This window comes from Tupaia chinensis, unplaced genomic scaffold, assembly GCF_000334495.1.
Source record: "Tupaia chinensis unplaced genomic scaffold, TupChi_1.0 Scaffold000521_1, whole genome shotgun sequence".
Classification (NCBI taxonomy): domain Eukaryota; kingdom Metazoa; phylum Chordata; class Mammalia; order Scandentia; family Tupaiidae; genus Tupaia; species Tupaia belangeri.
In genome coordinates this window covers 1,153,308-1,175,190 of record NW_006160034.1, presented here as the reverse complement: position 1 = coordinate 1,175,190, position 21,883 = coordinate 1,153,308, and the positions used below count along the sequence as shown (strand labels likewise).

Here is a 21,883-nt window from a genome sequence, read left to right as displayed (position 1 = left end):
CCTGTGTGCCTAGACCCGGAGCGCCAGGCTGGGACCTGGCAGGATCCCACACCAGCTCTGTGTGTGTAGCAGCAACCATGCAGACAGGTGCCAGGCACCAGAAGCGAAAGCATCAATAATTAGAGCATCCTGTTGCCCACACACGTCTCGTCTGGAAACCCTTTCCTGCCGCAGAGCTGACAGCATTATGAGGCCCCGGGTAGGAGTTACGAGGGCTCCGTCTTGGAAGCTGACAGCATTATTAGGCCCCGAATAGGAGTAATGATGGCTCCGTCTTGGAACCTGGCTTCTGCCAAAGAGGGTTGTGAGGTAGTCATCCAGAGGGAGGTTGGTTTGGGTCTTCTTTAGGGGTTTGTGTATTGAGGTGACTAGGGATGCCACCCATACTTTGTCATACATGTTTATTTTTTTAAATTTCTGTATTTGGGACCAGCAGATGGTATAATGGTTATGTCACTGGACTCCCACATGGCTGACCGTGGTTCAAATCCCAGACCCAGCAGCTTGAAATTCATGCCGGGTGTGTGTGTGTGTGTGCATGCCCAAATCCCAAGAGGAGAGTGGAGAAGGGATTGTGGCATGGCCATTCCCCCGGGGGAGATTTCTCACTTTCCGTCTCTCTCTCCAGCGAGCACACACACCCTGTAATCTCTCTTTAAAAAAAAAAAAAAGAAGTTCTGTTTGATCTCCACTCATCAGCCCAGCCTGGAAAGCCGGTCCTGAGCCTCAGGAGTCTGTTTGCCGCCCTCTAGATGCCATCGGTGGGCCTCACCCGTCTCTGCCACCTGCTGACTCGGGCTGTGGGCACGTCTCTTGGTCTCAGTTTATCTTTTTTTTCTTTTCTTTTTTTTTTTTCTTCAGGTTACTGTAGGGCATGTGCAAGAGAGGGACATCCTCTGGGGGTGGCCACACCACAGTCCCCTCTCCTCCATTCTGCTCTTGGAATTGGGGCACGCATGCACACACACCCAGTGTGGTCTTCCGCCCGCCACCAGGTATTGGGCTCGAACCACGCAGTCGGCCCTATGGGACCCAGCTGCCTTAACCACCCTGCCACCAACTGGCCCAGTGTTCGTTTATCCGAAATACTGGAATCATACACATTCCTTCCTTGTATTTACGAGGCTGAAATAAAATGACAGATGTGAAAATGCTTCCCCGGAAAGCTTCATCTGTAGAACTAAGAGTAGAGTAAGCATACAACAGAATATCATCAATATTCTAATAAAACATAGAAACCTATTTCGTCAGCAAGCACGACATCCTCGAACACTTCCCCGAAGGCGAGTGAGGAAACGAACCATTCCTGAGTCCCTCCCGTGGGGCGGGTGTAGGTAGGTTCTAGCTGTCACTGCATCCGCTCTGCAAGGGAGCTATTAGGTCCCAGGATGAAGATGAAGAGACCCAGGCCCCTGGGCACGCCATGTGCAGAGCAGAAGTGGGGTCTGGGCCTGACACCAGGACCTGCGCGCCCTCCCGCCCCACGTTCTCCCCGGTGGCCCGCCCGGTTCCAGTCCCCGAGTCCTTCAGGGCTGCTCACTGCTTCCGGGCCAGGGAGCTTGCTCGCCATCTTGGTCCTCACTCCTGATGGGGCAGGGTGGCATCCAGAGGACCCGCTGGGCTTCAGAGCTCCGCTTTTAGGAGTGGGGCTGGCCGGGCTGACCTACCGCCCAGGACGCAGCTGCTCTCCAGGCCCAGCTCCAAGGAAGTAGCTGTGCCCTGCAGTTTCCGGAGCCCGTTGTTTTTTTTGTCACAGAGCAGCCTCTCGGGTCCCACTTGCACCTTCTCAGCTCACTGAGGGGCAGCGTGGTGGGCAGCCCTGGCCACCTCCTAGAAGTCAGATTAGGTGTAGACTATGTCATGGCCACCCCACTGGCCTTTCCTGGTCGTCTCCCTGTTGACCTTGGTGCCAGGTATGGAGAGGGGCCCTGACGTGGCCGTTCATGAAGTACCAGCGGGACCCACGGCCACCTGCGTCTGTTTTATGTCATCGTCCTTTCTGGCTTGCGAATGGCAGCTGTCCACGCTTAAGAGCGCGCCAGCTGGCGGGCCGGGTTGGGTGAGGACGGCCATGTTGGAGGGCATTTGCTCATCCGGAGGTTCTGAGGGGAGCCGTGTCGTGTTTCCGCAGGTGCTCAACCGGAGGTGTGTGGAAGCGGCCGTGATGACAGGCCTGGCCCTGAACTGCCACATCAACAAGAAGTCCTTGTTCGACAGGAAGCACTACTTCTACGCGGACCTCCCGGTAAGCGTGCGGGGTGACCCAGCCTGCAGGGTGCATGAGGAGGACCGGCTCTTGGGGTCCCCTGGTGCCATCTGTCTCGGCAGGAAGCCCTGTCCAGCCTGATGCAGGCAGCAGCCCACGCTCACCGGATTGGACGCAGCTGTCCTGACCCCTCCTCGCTTGGCCTCCTGCTCCTGGCAGCTCGCTCCTAGGGGGACAGGAGCAGGAGAAGCCAGGGTTCTCTGTGCAGCGCAGCGTGGCCGGGGGTGCAGTGTGATTGCCTGTGAGGACAGAGGCTGTCTCTGTGGCTGGTGCGGCAGTAAATGCCCACTCCAGCCCTGTGGGCGGTTGAGAGCCTCTGCCTCTGAGTCGGAGTTCCCAGCGATGGGGCCGTCGTCACCTTCCGACGAGTGACGAGTGGACGTGAGCAGAGGCGAGGACGGCAGCGTGCACTGCACAGGGGACCGTGCTCCGCTCTTTTCTTCCACATCCACCTACTGGTTTCCTCCATGAGCAAGTGAGACTGAGACAGAGAGGCACCCCTACGGCCTTGATGCCCCAGCGTACCCCAAGCCTCCAGCTGGCCTGCCCGTGGGACACGCTGGCTGCTCACAGAGGTCCTCGCCCCACGTGGGACTGCCTCATGCAGTGGCGTTTTGTCTCACTGGCTTTGCTTTAGGGCCCATGTGCCCACAGAGAGAAAGAGGGACGCTGAGGAAGCACCCGCCAGAGAGGATCGCCACACGCGCCCGGCTTGTTTTTCAAGCCGCTGGGTCTGGGACCTGAACCGTACAGTCTGCCATGTAGGAGCCAGCCGCCTTAACCTCCACACTGCCTGCTGGCCCCAGAGCCTTGCATTTTACCGCTGTGCCACCATCTGGCCCCACCTGCTTTTTTTCTTAGTGTTAGAAAGTTATTTCCTCAGGCCGCGTCAGCGTGAATGAGGCCCAGTTTTTCATGAATCCGAACTGGAACCGAGACATGGGGTGGGCTTCCTGGAGTAGGGTTCCCTGTGCTCAGAGCCTCGGGGCTCTCCTTCAGATTTAGGAACACCACAGTGGTAAGGTTGCTCCACGTCACCCTCCTTGAACTGAAGATCACATGAGCGTCTCTGAGGGTGACGCTAAGAATGGAGTTCAATGAAAAATACAAGAAGCTCCTGCCCCCTCGCATCGCCGTCCTCCCTCCCACCTCACACCAGCTGCCCGCCTTTCTGGAAACTTCTACTTGGTAGGTGGAAAGCATGTGGGGGCCGGATGGTGGCCCAGAGAAAGTGACCCTCGGTGAGACCAGGCCACACGGGAAGGGTGCTGACTCATGCTCAGAGACCTCCCTGCACACGCGTGTCCGTGACCCAGGGCTGGCTGAAGCTGGGGGTGGGTCACAGCATCAGGACCCCATCGAGGGTGCTGTGTCTCTTCTCTCTCTCATTCACTCAGTGGAAGAGAAAAATAATTACTTTTACTTGTTTTTTTAGGTTTTGCTATAGGGCACATGTGCTTGCCAGAGAGAGAGAGAGAGACAGGGAGAAAGTGAGAAATTGCCCCCCACCAGGGGAGAACGGCCGTGTGGCATAACCTTCTCCATTCTCCTCTCGGGATTTTGGGCACGCATGAACACAGCGTGTTTTTCAAGCCCCCAGGTCCAGGACTCGGGCAGCGAAGTTCACTGTAGGATCCAGCCACCTTAACCACCTTAACCAATAAATAGTTTGTTTTTACAAAAAGAATTGAACTGCATTTCTACATCTTTTAAAAATGGTGACCAGTTTGGTTAAGGTGGGAGACTTAGCAGTGTGTGGCTGGAACGAGGCCTTTTGGTGAGCTGTAGCTTTCTGTTCTTTCTGGCCTACGTCGTGCAGAGAGTCCCACCTTCGTGTTGCTGAATACTGCAGTGGGACCTCCTCATGCTAGGAGAACGTCGTGCAGAGAGTCCCACCTTCGTGTTGCCGAATACTGCAGTGGGACCTCCTCACGCTAGGATTGTATTCCTGCGTTAGCTGAAATTCACATTTCGTGGGCATCCCGTATTTCATCCAGCAACTGTATTCACCTGGAGACATCCCGTCCCCTAACTGAGACTTCCCGGCTCAGCACAGAAGATGCGTTAGCCTGTGGGGGTCTCAGTGCCATCTCCCCGGCATCGGCATCTCCTCAGGACTGAGTAGGCATTGTCGTTCTCGGGAGCCAGCAGGTGGCGTAGCAGTTATGTCGCTGGACTACCATGTAGCCAACCACAGTTCACGTCCCAGACTTGGTGACTTCAAACTCACGCCGGGCGGGCAGGCATGTGTGTGTGCGTGCCCAAGATCCCGGGAGGAGATTGAAGAAGGGATTGTGTGGCCGACCCCCTAGGGGGATGATTTCTTGCTTTCTGTCTCTGTCTCTTTGGCAAGTGCACATACCCTATGGAAAAATCTCCCCAGGGGAAAAAAGGAGGAAATATTCATTCTGAGGCCCCACCCCGGAACTACGGAACCGGAATTCCTCAGGCTGGCATCTGGCATCTGCTCCATGGCCTGCTGGTGTTTCTAATGCAGTTATTATTTTTATTTTAAGATTTTTGCCATGAGAGGGTGCATGCGCACACCAGAGAAAGACAGAGAGAGACAGAGAGGGGGAAAGTGAGAAAGCACCCCCCCCAGGGGGCTGGCCATCTCCTCCATTCTTCTCACGCACGCACATGCACCCGGCGTGATTTTCAAGCCACCATGTCCAAGACTTGAAATGTGGAGTCACCATTTGGGGTCCGGCACCTTAACCTCCATGCCACCTGCTGGTGCGATGCAGTTAAAATGTGACACACACACACACACACACACACACCCCGCAGGCTCAGTGACTCGGAGCACAGGAGCAGATACCGAGCTCAGGTGCTGACATCGACCCTTCCTGGCTCTGTGTGTGGCTGTGCACAAGGCCCGTAAGTCCCTGTGCCTTGCACCTGCCCCACAGGGTTGTCATGGGTTTGGTGTGTGTGACACGCTGGCAGCATCTGGGACCTTGCACGTGCCTGAGGTAGTTTGGCTGCCCTTCTCTGGTCTCCATTCCGCCGAGTCCACCTGCTGCCTCTCGCATGTGTCACTGCCTGTGTGCATTGACAGGAATTCCTCTCTTCCCCTGAGAAGGAGGTGAGGGAGACCTGACAGCATCCCCCAGGATTTCAGTACCCTGTGCTTCCCGTTAGCTGAGCACAAGTGTCCCTGCATTTTCTGGCTAGAAGAGCAAGGGACGTGGAGACGGCGGGGTGGCTGGCGTGATGGGTTACTTGAAGAGCAGAAACAAAGCAAGCTGAACCGTGCCCGCGGCTGCCCGCTGTGTGGAGAGGAGAGAGCGGGTGCTCAGCCAGCATTTCCCAACGAGGAGGGCCTGGCAGGGCCCACGAATGAGATGCAGAGTATAGGCTAATGGGCTGAATGGACACACTCAATTACTGTCTTAGGGCCCCTTGACAGTGAGGTTATTGTCCTTCTCCCAGATGGCACTTGGGTGAGGAAGACGGGATTCATGCTGCTCACTGTGCGTCGTTGGCGTGGGGGCTGCTGGGAAGGCTGAGGGTGATGAGAAGATCCAGAAGCCAAGCTAAATTATGGCCGCAGTTGCCTAATCTCATCTTTCTTCTCCTTTTCCCGTTTTCTTTCCTCTTTTTATTGCCTTTTGTTTTCGTCTTGGGTAAGTTTATCGCCGCGTGGCATGGAGAGGGGCAGTCGACTGGGCTGCAGAGGTTTCTCTGGTACGCGCTGCTGTGAGCGAGGCTAAGGCTCTGGAGAGGCCGGGGCTGGATGGGTGGGTCGCCCTCCGGAGCCGGGTAGTGTGCGCACCTGGGCTCACAGCTACTCTGGAGGCTAAGGCAGGAGGGTCCTGACATAGTGAGACTGTCTGGTCAAAATTTTTACATTGGGCCAGCAGGTGGCAAGATCCTTGAGGCTCTGGGCTCCCACATGACAGAGCACAGCTCGAGTCCCGAAGGCTTGCTTTCTCACTTCCCTCTCTTTCTCTCTCTCTCTGTCTCTCTCTGATGTCCCTATCACAAATATAAAACATAATACTATTAGTAAAATAAAATAACTCTTTAAGCATTTTTTAAAAGTTAAAATGATGGTAATAATAAAGGAATAGTAAACGGGACGCCCCGTGACCACTGCGCCTCGTCCGTGTGCAGGCAGGCTACCAGATCACCCAGCAGAGGCTGCCGATTGCCGTGAATGGGAGCCTGACGTACAGCGTCTGCCTCGGGAAGCCACGGAACCAGATGGTCACCAGGACGGCGAGGGTCAAGCAGATCCAGCTGGAGCAGGACAGCGGGAAGAGCCTGCACGACGACCTGAGGTCACAGACGCTGGTCGACCTGAACCGAGCGGGTAGGCCTGGAGTGTTGCATGGCTTTTCCTCCACCCCACGGTTCATGGGTTTTAGGCATCTCTCTCCCCTTCTGGAATTTTCCTAAGCCAGTTAGGAGAAGCGGGCCCAGGAGCCTGGCAGGTACAGAGCAGGATACCAGCCTTGGCCTTGGTGTGGCTGATGAGAGAGCAGGGCTTGCACTGTGGTTGCCATCCGGCCTGCTCACAGGTCACCCTGAAGATGAGACAGATCGTCCACCTAGTCATGGCCCAATTGTGGATATATTAAGCAGACATTAAAAAGAAAAGAAAAAAAAAAAAAAAACAGAAAAGAAAAGATAGGAAGTTAAAAATTCCAAAGTGGGAGGGAAGGGGGAGATGACCCAGAGTAGAACGTGCGGGAATCTGTGACGTGCAGGCTTCTCTGAGCCTGCAGCCTCACCCGCCCGCCCCCGAGACTGAGAGCTCCCGGCAGCCTGACTCTGGCTCTGTTCGGCAGGAGTTGGCCTCCTGGAAGTGGTCCTGGAGCCCGACATGTCCTGTGGGGACGAGGCGGCCACCGCCGTCAGGGAGCTGCAGCTGATACTTCAAGCCCTGGGGACCAGCCAGGCGAACATGGCAGGTAGGTCCCCGACGCAGTGCCCGCCTCCCTTCCCTCCTCCCGTCGCTGGCCAGGTATCCTCCGACTGGTCTGTTCTCTGCCCTCAGCTGTGCTGTATTGGGGTCGTTTATATCCTTGTACAGCCTTCTACACCCTGTTTATTTTCTTTAGAATTTTCCTTAGATTCTTTTCTGAGCCCCAAGCCAAAAATAAACACACACACAAACTCTCGAGTGTGAGGCGAGGAATCAAAGACCAGATCTTTCCACCAGCCTCTCACATCCAGGCTGCGAGGATCAATGAGATACGGGCTCTCAGCAGTTTCATCTTTCTCAGGAAGAAGGCTCAGCGTTTGTCAAGAGCGGCTCTTGGTTAGGGCCTTCTGCTCGGAAAGTGCTGGTGGCCAGCTGCTGCCTCTCCTGTGGGTCTCTCCTCCATCGCTTGTAGAGTTTTCATCCACATATGGCTGAGTTGACTCCAAGCCAAGATTATGATCACACAAAACCTTAATGTTGGGATAAAATCTTAAGTTCATTGGAAATAGGAAGGGTTTTCCACAAAATTCATGGAAAACGTGTTTTATAAAAACCTATGTGTACATTTCAAAAGTTTTTTTTGGTACCAGAATGAACTCATTATATATTTTTTTAATTGCCACAGGGCTTACGCATTCACTGGGCGGAGTGAAGGAAAGGGAGAACTCACCCTCAGTGGAAGGTGGTCATGCCACAGTCCCTTCGCCTCCACCTCTCCTACCCTGTTGGGGTTCTGGGCATTCATGCACATGTGCCTGGTGTAAACCATCACTTCCAGGGTTTAAGCTGTGGTCGACTGCATGGGATCCAGCCTCCCTTATCAGTATGCTTTAGGCTGGCCCTGAACGTGCTCTGTTTTTGTTTTGTTTTTAGAGGGATTTTTGCTATAGGGCATGTGTTCACCAGAGAGACGGAGAGAGACAGAGAGCCAGAAAATGAGAAATCACCCCCTCAGCGGTATGGCCATGCCACAATCCCTTCTCCATTCTCCTCTCAGGATCTTGGGCATGCACACACAGGCACCTGGAGTGAGGTTTAAGGTACTGGATCCAGGACTTGAACCGTGGTCAACTACATGGGAGTCCAACATTGTAACTATGTAACTTTGCCATTTGCTGGTCCCCTGAAATTGTTCTTTAATTATTTTATTTTATTTTATTTTATTTTTGGAGAAGTTCTTGCTATAGGGCGTGTGCGCTCACCAGAAAGACAGAGAGAGACAGAGAGACAGAAAGCGAGAAATCACCCCCCAGGGGGGATGGCCACGCAGCAATCCCTTCTTTATTCTCCTCTTGGGATCTTGCGCACGCACGCACACGCGCCCGGTGTGAGTTTAAGCCACCGGGTCTGGGACTCAAACTGTGGTCGACTACATGGGAGTCCAGCGACATAGCCATTACACCAATGCTGGTCCCTTTCATTCCATTTTTTAATGAGAATTTTTCATTTCAGTTCCCCGGGGCTTTGAATAACCTTCTGCCACACTCAGAACACTCCCTGGTGGAGTGGGGACAGGATGCCTGTTCTGAACGCACGGTGGCCTTCACAGCACAGCCCTGTGGTCAGCGTCGGTGCCCAGTACCTCCCCTCGGCGATGACGTTCATCTCCCTGCTGGTTCCTGATCCCGTCTCCTGTGTCTTTTCACATAATGCCCAATACTTGCATGTTACAGAGGGACTTGGCATTTGCAGTGTCACTTTGATCACAGAGGACATTTCATAAGCAACAGATTGTAAGACCAGGGTGCTGGGGGCAGTCAGCAGGTGGCATAGTGGTTAAATCGCTGGATTCCCACATGGACAATCACAGTTCTAGTCCCAGACATGGTGGCCTGAAACTCAGGTCAGGTGCATGTGTGTGTGCCCCAAATCCCGAGAGCAGAACGGAGGAGAAGGGGTTGCAGCATGACCATCCACTGGGGGGGGAGGAGTAATTTATTTTACTTTCTGTCTCTATTTGTCTTTTTGGCGAATGCATATGCTCACAGAAACCTCTCAAAAATAAAAACAAAACAGTCGCGTGCTGGTCCAAGCTGAACCTGAAGGCAGATGTGTGTGTTAGCTAAAGACCGGAAGAACCCAGCTACATGCGTCTGAGTGGCACCGAAGCTCGTAGGTCTACTCCATAGGAACGAGGCTCTGCTTCAGAGGATGGAAGCTCGTTTTAGAGTTCCCGCCCACACCGCTTTTTCACTTACAGAATAAAAATGAAATATAGGGGCTGCAAATGGTGGTGCAGCAGAAGATGCAGCATTCTGCAGGGCAGTCTCACGAGGGAAGGTTCCAGGTTCAAGTCCAGAGATGTCTCTGAGTACCCTGGGCACACGTGTGCCGTTGATCTGGGGCTGGCTGAGAATGGGAGTGGGTCATGGCATCAGCACCACGTTAGGGTGCTGTCTGTCTGCTTCTTTCATTCATGGAAAAAAATAAATCTTAAAATAAAAAGAGGTGAAATTTGGGCAGCCTGTGCGGCTCTCCCTGTATGCACCAAGCATTGATTCTCTATTGCTTTAAAAAAGTTTTTTTTATCATTGTATTCTTCCAAAGTAGCTACGGTTCCCACTCCCCCAAGGAATAGTACACAGGCCACCTGTTAGCTGAGAAATAGTCCCATCTGGGTCCTTGCCAAGAGAGAAGCTGGAATGGCAAGAACTCATCAAGTCAGTGACAGCTGGGAGTGTTCATTAAATCTCATTTTGTTATGACACTATTTGTTTCTTTTAAATAACATAAATCTAAGAGTGCTGCTTTCAGCATAGAAGCCTATGGGCTCTGGTGGTTCTGAAGTGCATGGGGTGGGAGGGCTGGGGTCTGCCTGGAGTCTGCAGGGGCCAGCTTCTCGGACCTGTTAGCATTGATGAGCCCTAACCGCTCTGCTCGTTCTTCCGTCTCACCACTGAGGGAACACCATGTTGGCGCTGGACTGCAGCCTTGGCAAGGAGGGCCGCCCCAGGGCCAGCCGGTGGTGTGGTGGTTAAGGTATCTGCGTCCCGGGGCCGACTAGCTAGCCAGTGGTGTGGTGGTTAAGGTGTCTGCATCCCGGGGCCGACTGCAGTAGAAGTCCTGGACCAAGTGGCTTGAGGGACATGTGGGGTGCTGTGCATGCGTACCCAAATCCCAAGAGCGGAAGGGATTGCAGTGTGGCCATCCATCCAGGGGAGGGGGTGCTTTCTCAGTTTCTCTATATATATATTTGTTTTTTCCAGTGAGTGCATGTGTCTTATAGCAAATAAAAAAAAAAAAAAAGCCACTCTGAGCACATGGCACTGAAGGCTGGTGGGCACCCAGGGTGCTCTTGGGACTAAGTGTGAAGTGCTGCTCCCGGTAGTGTTGCTGACGAGCATGGTCCAGCTCAGCCTGGGCTCCCAGGCCTTTCCTCCGCAGTGGGCAGCATTTGCCGCAGTCGAGGCCCTCGCAGCAGCTCCTTGAGTTCAGTGTATACAGAAGTAGATGTACTGACAGCTTCAACCATGAGAGTACCTACCCATCTGAACTGTTCATATACATGATGTCAGTTCATTAAGCTTTCTTTTTTAAAGAATTATTTATTTAACTTATTTATTATTACTATTTTTTCACATGAGTTCTGCCAGAGAGAGAGAGAGATTGAGAGTGAGAGAGCAAGCCGCCAGATCCGGGACTCGAACTTGTGGTCGGCCACGTGGGAATTTCAGTACCTTAACCACCACGCCACCTGTTGGCCCAAGCAGGGTGTGTGCCCTCACCAGAGAGGGAGAAAGACAGACAGACAGGGAGAAAGCATCCCCCAACGGGGTATGGTCACACCATCATCCCTTCTCTAACATGTCCCCACTGTGTTGGGATTTGGGGCATGCACACACATGCCTGGCTGGCGTGTTTTTCAAGCCCCCATGCCAGAATTCAAACTGCGCAGTCGGCCTTGTGAGATCCAGCGGAACTTAACCACCAGGCCATGGAGGCGGCACACACCTGTTTTTGAAAAGCGTTTTATTATTTCATTATAATTTTACGAGATCACCGAGAGAGAGGTGGTGCTGTAAGGGGAGGAACAGAAGCTTATGGCGTCAGGTCGTCTGCCCACAGTTCACGAGAGGCGAAGAGCTGGGATCGGAGCCCAGGCGTGTCTGACCCGCTGACCCATGGCGCTCTTTCTTGAGCTGTGCGATCACCTGCTTCCCAGGGGCAGCCACGGCCATGTCAGGACCGGCATCGGTGCCCCTTAGTGGCAGCAGAGCGTGCATGCCAAGGGCTCTCTGGCACCGGCCCGGGGCTGTCAGACCCTGAGCGAGTCACCAGATTTCTCTGAGCCTCCCTTCCGCGCTTACAGAAGTCCCCAGATGGTCGTGTATGGAAGCAGAAAGGAAGAAACTGGAAAGGAAAGAAAGTCCTCGGTGTCAGAGCGGGGCTGCTGGAGAAGGAGGAAGCTCTTGATGGGAGAAAACGCGGAACTGTGCATTGCATATGTGGAGTTGGAAACGCCGCGGGGCCGTCTAGGCGGCCTGGTCGTTACAGCTGTACCGTAGGACGCGGATGTACTAATGCCCGGGAGACTCAGTCCAGGGGCTGTGCTCGGTATACGGTAGCGCTCTTACTAACAGTAATTAGTACCACTTCATGGCCTCGCCACTCAGCTGGGTGAATACGCTTTGTGAAACACCGTCGGTGAAATTGTCGGTGTTGTTTTACTTGTCAAAGCTTTTCGTTCAAGTTTTGGAAAGCGTCCAGCGGTCGGAATGAGATGGCTGCACAGACCTTCCACCAAACCCTCAGGCCCCTGCTGCTCGCGGAAACAGTTTTCTCTCCTGACGTTAGGCCTCCGTTGTGCGAATGTGTTTTGGAGAGAGAGATGTAACTATGTTATATCCAAGCGCTCCATGGTGCAGTTTTCTAGTTTTGCTGTTACAAATCCCTGCCTCTAGAAGATGGAACTGGAGCTTGATAGGCCTCTCGGGGTGTGTGTGTGAAAGCCCTCCCTCGGCGGTGCAGCACGGGGCTCCGAAGTACACCTGGCTTGTAGGGCTTTTTTGCATGGCAGGCAATTGAACCTAATTTGTTTAAAAGATATTTTGTCTTCACCGGATAGACTGTCTTTTGTTCATGTTTGATACTATATTTGAATCCAGGCTGGCGAACTCGCTTTCAACACTGCAGGATACTAAATGATTCCTCTCAGACATTTATGTAGTACGGTCTTCTCTGAGAAATACTAAAATTGATGCTTTTATTCCTCTTCCAAATTAGAATTCTAAATTGCAAAAGAGAGCTTCGTTTTTCTAATAGTAGGAGCGGTCCCGTTCAGGGTGCCCCGAGTTCAGGACGATGGTCTCCCGAGTACTGAGATTTGCATGAGCAGAGCGCGGCGTGTTCTGGAGGTGGTCCGCTGGGCTTACTGGGCCTTGCAGCTCATTCCGACTGTGGATTTAGTCCTCTTCAGACAGAGTTTTAGAACTGTTCAGGACCCTGCTGGGAGACAGAAACCACTGGGCTTCCTCACCGCTTAGGAAAACTCCAGAGTTTGGGCATCCGTCTTTGAATAATATATTGGTTTACTGAGCAGTCACCGTGTGGGCGGGCCAGCTCCAGGTTCTGAAAAAGACGTCGTTGCTGTCACATAAAGCTCACGTTCCTGAATACGTTAGCCAAATAATTACAGTAATACATGCCTCAAGGAGGTCAGTGTGGTGCTGTGAGTCAGTAACGCTGGACGGTGACGACACTGCTTTCTCAGGCCCCTCCGAGTAGGTGTCATTTGCTTACGATCTGATGAGATGCTTCATGGCCCAGCCAGTGCAGAGCTCGAGGGCCAGCCTCCCAGGAACCCGTGCAGCAGGGGCCCGAGAGGAGAAAGAGCTCAGACTCTGCCCCGCGGGAGCGGAAGGCCACTGTCTGGAAACCCCAGGGAGCAGCGGCCTGAGCTGGAACCCTGCGAGTGGGCCCGGGGCAGAGCGTGGATAACCAGGGCATGCTCAGATTTCTGTGCCAGCTCAGGGGGAACCATCGAAAGGTTTTCAAGCAGGGGAATGGCATAGCCCGGTTAGCGTTTTAGAAAACCTCTCTGTCTGCTTTGTGGGAAGTGGATTCGGAAAGTAAGAGGAACCAGGAGACCCTGGAGAGGCCTTTGCAGGCATCAGCTGGCGGTGATGCTCTTGAGGATGGTGCTGGGGGCAGCCAGGGTGGAGAGGAGCGACTAAAGACATTTTCACAAATAATAGGATCCGTTAACAGGTCGGCGTGGAGGGGAGAGACGGGGAGACAGCACGGACGCCTTCAGGGAAGTCGAAGGAACTGGGAGTGGGGCTCGTTCCCGGACTGACCGCAGCTAGAACTCAGATACAAAGACTGACGTCTGTGAAGGGACAGAGCAGGACTTAGCTTTGGAGGTCGAGCTGCCATTGAGACCTCCAGGTGGAATGATCAGGTAGGTTGTGGAGGTGCAGGCGTGAACTCAGAGGTCGGGGCCCAAGAGAAATGACGGCGTTGTCCACGCATCGTTCCACTCTACCATCGACGTGCCACAGGGACGGTGCAGGTAAAGACGAGTTTAAACAGGGAAAATCATCTCCAGCAGATGAAAGGGAAATACAGCGTCCAGTTCAGTAGGAGGAAAGTCAGGAGAGAGGACGGCCATTCGGGAGGAAAGCATTAGTTGGTATGTCACGTGTGTCCAAGGTGTCCAGGAAGGTGAGGTTAAAACATGTCCTGTGTCCTTGGGATTTGGCCGCCAGTCGGTTGTCGGTGATTCTGACAAGGGCAGCCCCAGAGAGGGGCACAGAGCCAGGCTGGAGTATGTCCAGGAAGAAGCAGGAGGTGAGGGTGGAGGCGTCTGTGTGGCAGACAGGTGTGTTTGAGAGAACTTGCTGAAAACAGAAGCAGAGGCACGACAGCCGGACGGCCGCTAGCGTGAGCGTGGGTTCAGGGGACAGGTTTAGGGGTTTGGGCCTTTAGTGGGAGTAGCAGTATATGTGTGTGGCTCTGCAGATTCAACCAACCTGAGAAAATTCCACCATGACCTGTTGACTCCGTGAACCTGGGGCCCACGGAGACAGAGGGTCAACTGAACTGCACCGTATGGGTACTGAGGGACAGGAGTGTGTGTCCGTGGGAAGGCTGAGGAAGAGATCAATGACTGGGGGCCAGCAGGTGGCGTAGTGGTCAGGCACTGGACTCCCACATGGCTGACCACAGTTCAGTTCCCAGACCCAGCGGCTTGAAACTCATGTCAGGAGTGTGTGCATACATGCCCAGAATCCTACGAGGAGAATGGAGGAGAAGGGACTGTGGCATGGCCATCCTCCCTAGGGGGTGATTTCGCAGTTTCTCTGTCTCCCCAGTGAGCACATGCACCCTATAGCAAAAAATCTCTCCCACCAAGGAAGAGATTAATGACTGATGTGGGGGAGAGGGGATAGCTGCAAGAGAGAAGTCCTTGAAAAGGCAAGCAGGGGCTTAAAATCCAGCCCAGTCCTCAGATCTTAAAAATAAGGTTAATTCCAAACAGATCGCAGCCCTGTGCTACGTCTCGTGGTGTAGACGGTGCACTTTCCCACAGTTCGGACGACCCACCAGTGGAGGCTCGTTCAGTGCCGAGGGTCTCTGTTGAATAGGAAGAGGCAGCTGTAATGCGGAAGTGGGACCCTGCAGGACTGGCTGAGGTTGATGGGAGAGGCAGAACATGCCGGTGGGGCGGCACATGGCCACTCCCCGGAGCGAAGCGGAGTTCTTGACCAGGCACACCCGGGTCGCATCTGTTAGGACCAGACGAGGGCTTGAGAATCCCACAGAGGAGACAGATGAGCCGTGGGAACTGCCTCTGCTTGAGCGACAGGAGTGACGACAACCGTCCTGCAGCAGGGTCAGAGTGGGAGCCATCGTGGGTGACTGCTGGGTCCGAATCAGGGTGCATCCTGTAACCTGCGCCTGAAGTTCTGAGCCTGGATAAGACAGCAGCAGCAGACAGAGAGGAGGTGACAGAGGGACGTTCGGAGGGAAGACGTGCAGGGTCTGGTTGTCAGTTGGACACGGGCTGGGGAAGCAGAAGTGGGAGAGGATTTCAGGTCCCTAGGCTGAGAGTCCGACCACCTCAGGGACAGCTGGGCTTCTCCACTCGGCTATGCACAGTGTGCCCAGTGGGTGGTGGAAAAGAAGGGGCTGCAGAATTTTCCTGAAGGTGTTAAGTCAGCGCCAGTGATAGGGTAACCTCTGAGCTGAAAGGCACCTTGTCTCCGACTGTCTGCGTCATGGCCACTGGAGCCATGGGCTGGGTGAGCCCTGCCCTTTCCCTGAGGGCCTGAGTGGGAGGGGGGCGAGCGCAGCCAGCCACAGCGTCAAATGTGGGGTAAGAGCGAGCCCGCAGCTCAGTGGTGGGGGCCGGTGGAGAGCCATTTCCAAGGGCCTCCTTTTCACGGCATGGCATCCACCTACACTTGACGGGCTTTCTCTGGAATCTGGGAAATGAATTTACTCAGCCCATCAGTGCACTTCGTTTGGCAGATTTCTTGTTTTAAAGTTTATTTGTTCCATGAGCAAGAGAGACAGAGAGGCAGAGATTCCCAGCAGAGTCCAGACACGGCCATCCACTCCCAAGCTCAGCCAGCCCTGGGTCGTGGGCGCTCGTGTGCCTGGCGTGTTCAAGGCCTCTGGACCAGACCCAGAACCTCCCATGAAGGTTCATGGATCGAGTCTCAGAACACCACGTTTTACCGCCGTGCCACCGTCTGGCCCTGGTAGGTTATTTTTTAACTTGAAAACATACGTAGGAAAGTCAACTCTAGCATTCTGTCTCCTCTTTTTCTGTTCTGTTTAAGCGTTGTAAATGAAACCGGAGAACAGAGGATCTGAGCTTGGCTTTGCAGGCCACAAAATGCGATTATTTCTTACCTTCGTCTCTCTATTTGTCTTGGGATTTTTACCTCCTCCTTTTCCCTAAGAACCTTTTAGTCCTGTCTGTAAATCACCTGATTCTTAAGGAGCTCTGGCTCCAGATCTGAAGGGGTTTTCGGGGTCAGAGAAGGTCTGCCGGGTAGGGGCAGCCCCCCGCTCTGAGTCCCACTGCAGACTTCCCTCTTTCAGAACCGGCGCAACCCCCCCCCCCCGCAAGTCCCACTGCAGACTTCCCTCTTTCAGAACAGCACCGTCTTTTGGCTGTCACAAATTCATGCAGCAATCAGAGAGGATTCAGAGTCATGTTTGTGGAAGGAAGAGATTATTACAGTACCTAGAGGAGGGAGGAAGGAGGAGGGAGAAAGCCCAGGGTTCGGCTTTTGCCCTTGAGCTGTAAATTCTCAAGGTCTCTCTTAGAAATCTCCCGGAGTCGGAGTCATTGTTAAAAATCCACTTTCCATTGGAAAACAGGGTAGGGTTATCAGATAATCATTTTTGAGGCCTTTCCCCTCAACCCAGCTCTGACACTGTGAAAAAAATTTCAGAGTTCAACTGCAGAGTAAATCTCCATTTAGATAGTGCTGGTTTTCCCATGGAGCATGAAAAGAGTGAGTCCTCCCAGCTGGTATGTTCGACTTTTCCTCTGCACGTGGACATGTGCACACACACACACACCCACACAGGTGTAGGAGGGGTGTTCAGAAAGCTCACGGAAAATGCATATTATGAAAATACTGTGCACAGATTTCAAAAAAATTTTTGCCAAAATAAACATGCACTTTAATTCCATTTTTTCCACAGCCTTTTAAAATTTTTATTTTAGGTTGTTGTCACACAGTGCATGAACTCACCAGAAAGAGACAGAGAATAAAACTGAGAAATCACACACCACCCCCACTCCCACCCGAGGGAATGGCAGTGCTGCAATCCCTTCTCCTCCATTCTTCTTTTGGGATTTTGGGCGTGTACTCATGTGCACCCAGCGTATTTTCTTTTCTTTCCTTTCTTTTTTTTTTTGAGAGGTTTTCGCTATAGGGCACATGCGCTCACCAGACAGGCAGAGAGAGACATAGAGACAGAAAGTGAGAAATCACCCCCCACAGGGGATGGTCACGCCACAATCCCTTCTCCTCCATTCTCCTCTCGGGATCTTGAGCATGCACGCACACGCGCCTGGCGTGAATTTTAAGCCACCGGGTCCGGGACGCGAACCGCAGTCGCCTACGTGGGAGTCCAGCGACATAGCCACTACGCTCACTGCTGGTTCCTACCCAGCATATTTTCTAAGCCACCAGGTCTGGGACTTGAACCATGCTCGGCCATGTGGGAATCTAGTGCCTTACCCACCACACCACTGGCTGGCCCTTTCCATAGTCTTTTTGAAGACCTTTCATACATGCACACACCTCAGATGCCTTACCTTGTAAGTGGACAGAACTGCTGGTCACGTATGATGGTGGTTATCACTGAACAGCAAGTAGGGTTAGATACCACTTACCTTGACAGCCCCTCAGCGTGAAAAGATCATGTTGCTTCAAAGAATTCATTAAGACTTGTCTCTTTCTCTCCTTCCAGAGGGCCAGTTGAGAGTGGACGCCAATATATCTGTGCACCATCCTGGAGAACCTTTGGGCATTCGGACCGAAGTGAAGAATCTCAACAGCTTTAGGTTTTTGGCCAAAGCCATAGGTTAATGTCTGCTTTTATTTCTGATATGCTTCTTTGTATCAGTTATCTCTCGCTGTGTAACAAACCACCCCAACACACAGTGGTTTGCATGTAACTGCTTTTGTTTTCGTAGCTCTGTGAATCGGGCAGTTCTTTGCTGGTCCTGTCTTGGCTCACTCATGCAGCATCGGAAACGGCAGGTCTGCAGAAACAAAGGTCTGAACAGACCTAGCTCACATGTTGGGGTCTCGGTGCTGCATGTCTTGGGAGGCTTCTCCATCCACATGGTCGTTCTTCATTCCCTTGCTTAGCATAGGCCTTCCTTTTGGCAGTGGGAGCTTTCCAGGAGGATGAAGGAGGAATGCTCACAGCCTCGTGAGTCTGAAACTGTAGAATCCGCAGTGGAACCTCGAACACATTCTCGTCAAAGCAGATTCAGCTCAGAGCAACTTGCATCCAGAGACGGGAAATAGACTCCACCTTTTTATGGAAGGATCTGCAAAATATTGCAGCTGTCTTTTGCCATTTATCACACTTTTTTTCTAACCAGCCTGAACTTTATAAAGTCCTGTGATTTTAGATTGGCCATGGCATGACCTAATTGGCCATGATATTTTTTCTCCTTTTTCCTCTTGTTAACCAGTAGGTTACACGAGCCTGTGCGGTCGAGTATGGGTTCCACCAGAACGCTGGGTATCTCCCTGATGGAGAACATACATAATAATAAAGATAAGATGGTTTGGCAGATAAGCGTCTGGGGCAGTCCTGTCAAAGTCGATGACTGAGTCCCGGGGGGGGGCGTGTCTCAGAGCACTAACGATATATTAGGTTGTTTGGAAAGCCAGGACAGGGACCAGCAGTTAGCGTAATGGCTACGTCGCTGGACTTCCATGTAGTCGACCGCGGTTCGCATCCCGGATCCAGTGGCTTAAACTCACGCCGGGTGCATGTGCGTGTGTGCCCAAGATCCCGAGAGGAGAATGGAGGAGAAGGGATTGCGGCGTGGCCATCCTCCCTGGGGGATGATTTCTCGCTTTCTGTCTCTCTGTCTCTCTCTCTTTCTGGCGAGCATGCACGCCCTATAGTATAAACCTCTACAAAAAAAGAAAAGAAAAGCCATGACGTATTTTTCTGTGCAAAAATGTGTCATAATTTTTCTGACAACTGTATATATATAGGTAGGGTTTTTTTGTTTGTTTTGTTTTTTAGGTTTTTGCCATAGGGCTCATGTGCTACTCTAAAAGAGACAGTGAGAAGGAAAGTGAGAAATCATCCCCCAGGGGAGGTGGCCTTGCCACAGTCCTTTCTCCGTTCTCCTCCTGGGATCTTGGGCACCCACACGTACACACAGCAGCATGATTTCAAGCCTCCAGGTCTGGGTCTTGAACCACAGTTGGCCTTGTGGCAGTCCAGCACTGTAACCACTACACCACCTGCTGGCTCCACTAATCATTGTCTTAAAATCAAAGATATCTAGAGGGAAAGAAAGGAGGAGGAAGGGATGGAGTTTAAAGCGTATCCCTTTCCAGAGTGCACAGCGTAAGACAGTTGAGCGTGTTGCCAAGATGTCGCCGTAGCCAACACGTTTAAATAGCCCTGGGTCTTGTCAAGAAGACACCCAGTGCAAAAAAGATGATTCTAGTCTCATGTAAACCTAATTACCCCGAACAGAAATGACCAGCCAGCCTCAGTGAAGACACGGAGTCCACGGACTTCTGGAAGAAAGGCATCACAGTGGTCCAAGGCATGCCCTGTGGGAGGAGGGGAGGGGAAGCCCGCGTGAGCGTAGACTGTGGAGGGCGAGCTCCTCTGTGTCCAGGAGGGGGGCGCATCTGTGGTTCTGAAGCCTCGAAGGGTTGGAGTCAGGGAAGAACCTCACAGCCCAAGGTCGTGAAGGAGGAATGTGGAACCAGAGGGGAAGGTCCCACGGCGCCATGCAGGTGTCGTGCTGGTGGGGACTGTTCTGAACGGAAATGGCGGTCACCTGGAAGCAGACAGCACCCAGATTCACCTAGACTGGCCCATCGTGAGCCTGAAGGAGCCCGGTGGCATGTTTGGGGCTGTTCCTAACCTTCAGCAGTCTACGGGTGCCCTTTGGAGCAACCTGTGAGAGCAAATCCTGCCTGGGTGCTGATTCAGACCAAGGACCTGAGGCTGTGCTGTCATGGACTCGCGCCCCCAAGCCTGTCATTTCCACCCCACTGTTCTCCCCACCTCGGCCTCCTAGCCATCTCAGGGCAGCCAGGGAGGATGGGCGGGGAGACGGGCAGCCCAGCTGATGGGTTTGGGGGTTCCTGGGGCTAGCAGCTCAAATAAGGAGCATGGGCGTGGCCAAGGGAAGGCAGGCTTAGCAGAGTGGGAGTCGGGGAGGCCCAAGCTCTTCCCATCCGCGGCAATTATGCTGCCATGGCCACGACTGCCTTGTTGGAGGTCAGGGGGCAGGGCTTCATTCGGGGTCACAAGTCCCTTTGAAAATACACTGACAACTCCAGACCTGCTCTCCACAGAAGGTCCAGGTGCATGCAGTCCCATTTTTTCATATGATTCGGGGGTACGGGCACCCTCTGAAGCCCATCCGTGGATCTCAGGGTAAGACCTCTGGATACGCAGCCGCCGAGGTCTGGAGTCGGGAGCCCCAGGTACCCGGCACAGCCTTGCGTCTGCGGGGCCGTGCGAACCGTGCTGGGTGGCTTAACCTCGCTGCAGCCAAGTCTTTGAAAAACGAAGGAGCAGGGCCCTCCAAGACTCTTCCCAGTATCCACATTCTGTGGTGGCAGGAAGAGGAAATGCGGCAATAAGGGGAGGATTTTTATCAACAGCCTTCCTGTCCGTTATTTTTTGACTTAAAGATTGAGAAAGGTTTTTAATTAGTGCTTGCCTGGGTGAAAGATATCATCAAAACAGGATACTGAGTTACTGTGTATTTTTTTTTTTCAGACTATGAAATTGAGAGGCAAATCAACGAACTTGAGAGCGGAGGGGAAATCCTGAATGAGACGCGTTCGTTTGATTACAAGCTGGGGTACGTCTGCGTGGATGGAGCATCTTGACCACAGCGGGGTGGGGAGGGGGGAGCACGCAGACCCGCCCTGGGACCTTGAAGAAGGCACTTAGCCCCTCTGCATGTCAGCTTCCTGATGAGTAGAATTAGAAACATTCTGGACCCTCAGAGACCTCACGTGCCCTCCCAGGCTGTGCAGAGCCTCCTGTTGGCCAGCCTTGCACACTCCTGCTTCCCTGAGGTCCCTGCTCTGCCCTTGCTTCCATCCCACCCTCTTTGTGGCAAGAATTTTTGCTTCCTTAAATCATCTGTCAGGGACCAGTAGATGGCGTAATAGTTAGGTTGCTGTAATCCCACATGGTCAACCGCTGTTTAAGTCCCAGAGCCAGCGGCTTAAAATTCAAGCCCGGCACATGTGCATGCATGCCCAAAATCCCAAGAGGAGAGTGAAGGAGAGGGGATTGCCTTCACCCTGGCAGGGGTGATTTTTCACTTTCTGTCTTTCCAGTGAGCCCATGTACCCCTATAGTAAAAATCTCTCTTAAAAAAAATAGTAATAATCTATAAAACAGCCTGTCAGAGGGGCCAGCAGGTGGTGTGGTGGTTAAGGTGCTAGACTCCCACGTAGCCAACTGTGATCTGAATTCTGGCCTTCATAGCTTCTTTTTTTATTATTATTTTAAATTTTATTTATTCATTTACTTATTTTATTTTGACCAGAGAGACACAGAGAGAGAGAGAGAAAGTGAGAAAGCAAGCCACCAGGTCCAGGACTTGAACCAGGGTTGACCATGTGGGAATATCCAACACCTTAACCACCACGCCACCTGCTGATCCCCATGGACCTCATAGCTTGATAGTCACTCTGGTCACATGCAATACCCACAATTCCAGGAGGAGAGTGGAGGAGAAGGGATTGCAGCATGGCCATCCTGCCTGGGGTGATTTCTCACTTCACTGTCTAGCAAGCTCACGCTCCCTATGGGAAAAACCGTAACAATGACAACAAAATACCTACCCCATCTCCACCCACTTCGGCGAGAGGTAGGAGAGAGCCCTACCCAGTTTACATAAAGGGGTCTTTTTAAAAAGTTAACTTCGATCCTAACTTTCTTTTTTTTTTTTTTTTTTTTTGGGGGGGGTTTTTTTCTTT

The 21,883-nt window shown here is 52.8% G+C and overlaps 1 protein-coding gene across 2 annotated transcripts in view; it reads left to right on the top strand.

Moving 5' to 3' along the window:
* The window catches only part of GATB (glutamyl-tRNA amidotransferase subunit B), a 101,260-nt gene that overhangs the window by 34,985 nt on the left and 44,392 nt on the right, over positions 1 to 21,883 (top strand). For both annotated transcript variants that reach the window (XM_014590999.2, XM_006156867.2), the window contains 5 exons: positions 2,132 to 2,245; positions 6,386 to 6,584; positions 7,063 to 7,185; positions 17,637 to 17,750; positions 20,667 to 20,751. In XM_014590999.2, the coding sequence (XP_014446485.1) occupies positions 2,132 to 2,245; positions 6,386 to 6,584; positions 7,063 to 7,185; positions 17,637 to 17,750; positions 20,667 to 20,751 (635 nt within the window). The remainder of the gene's footprint in view (positions 1 to 2,131; positions 2,246 to 6,385; positions 6,585 to 7,062; positions 7,186 to 17,636; positions 17,751 to 20,666; positions 20,752 to 21,883) is intronic.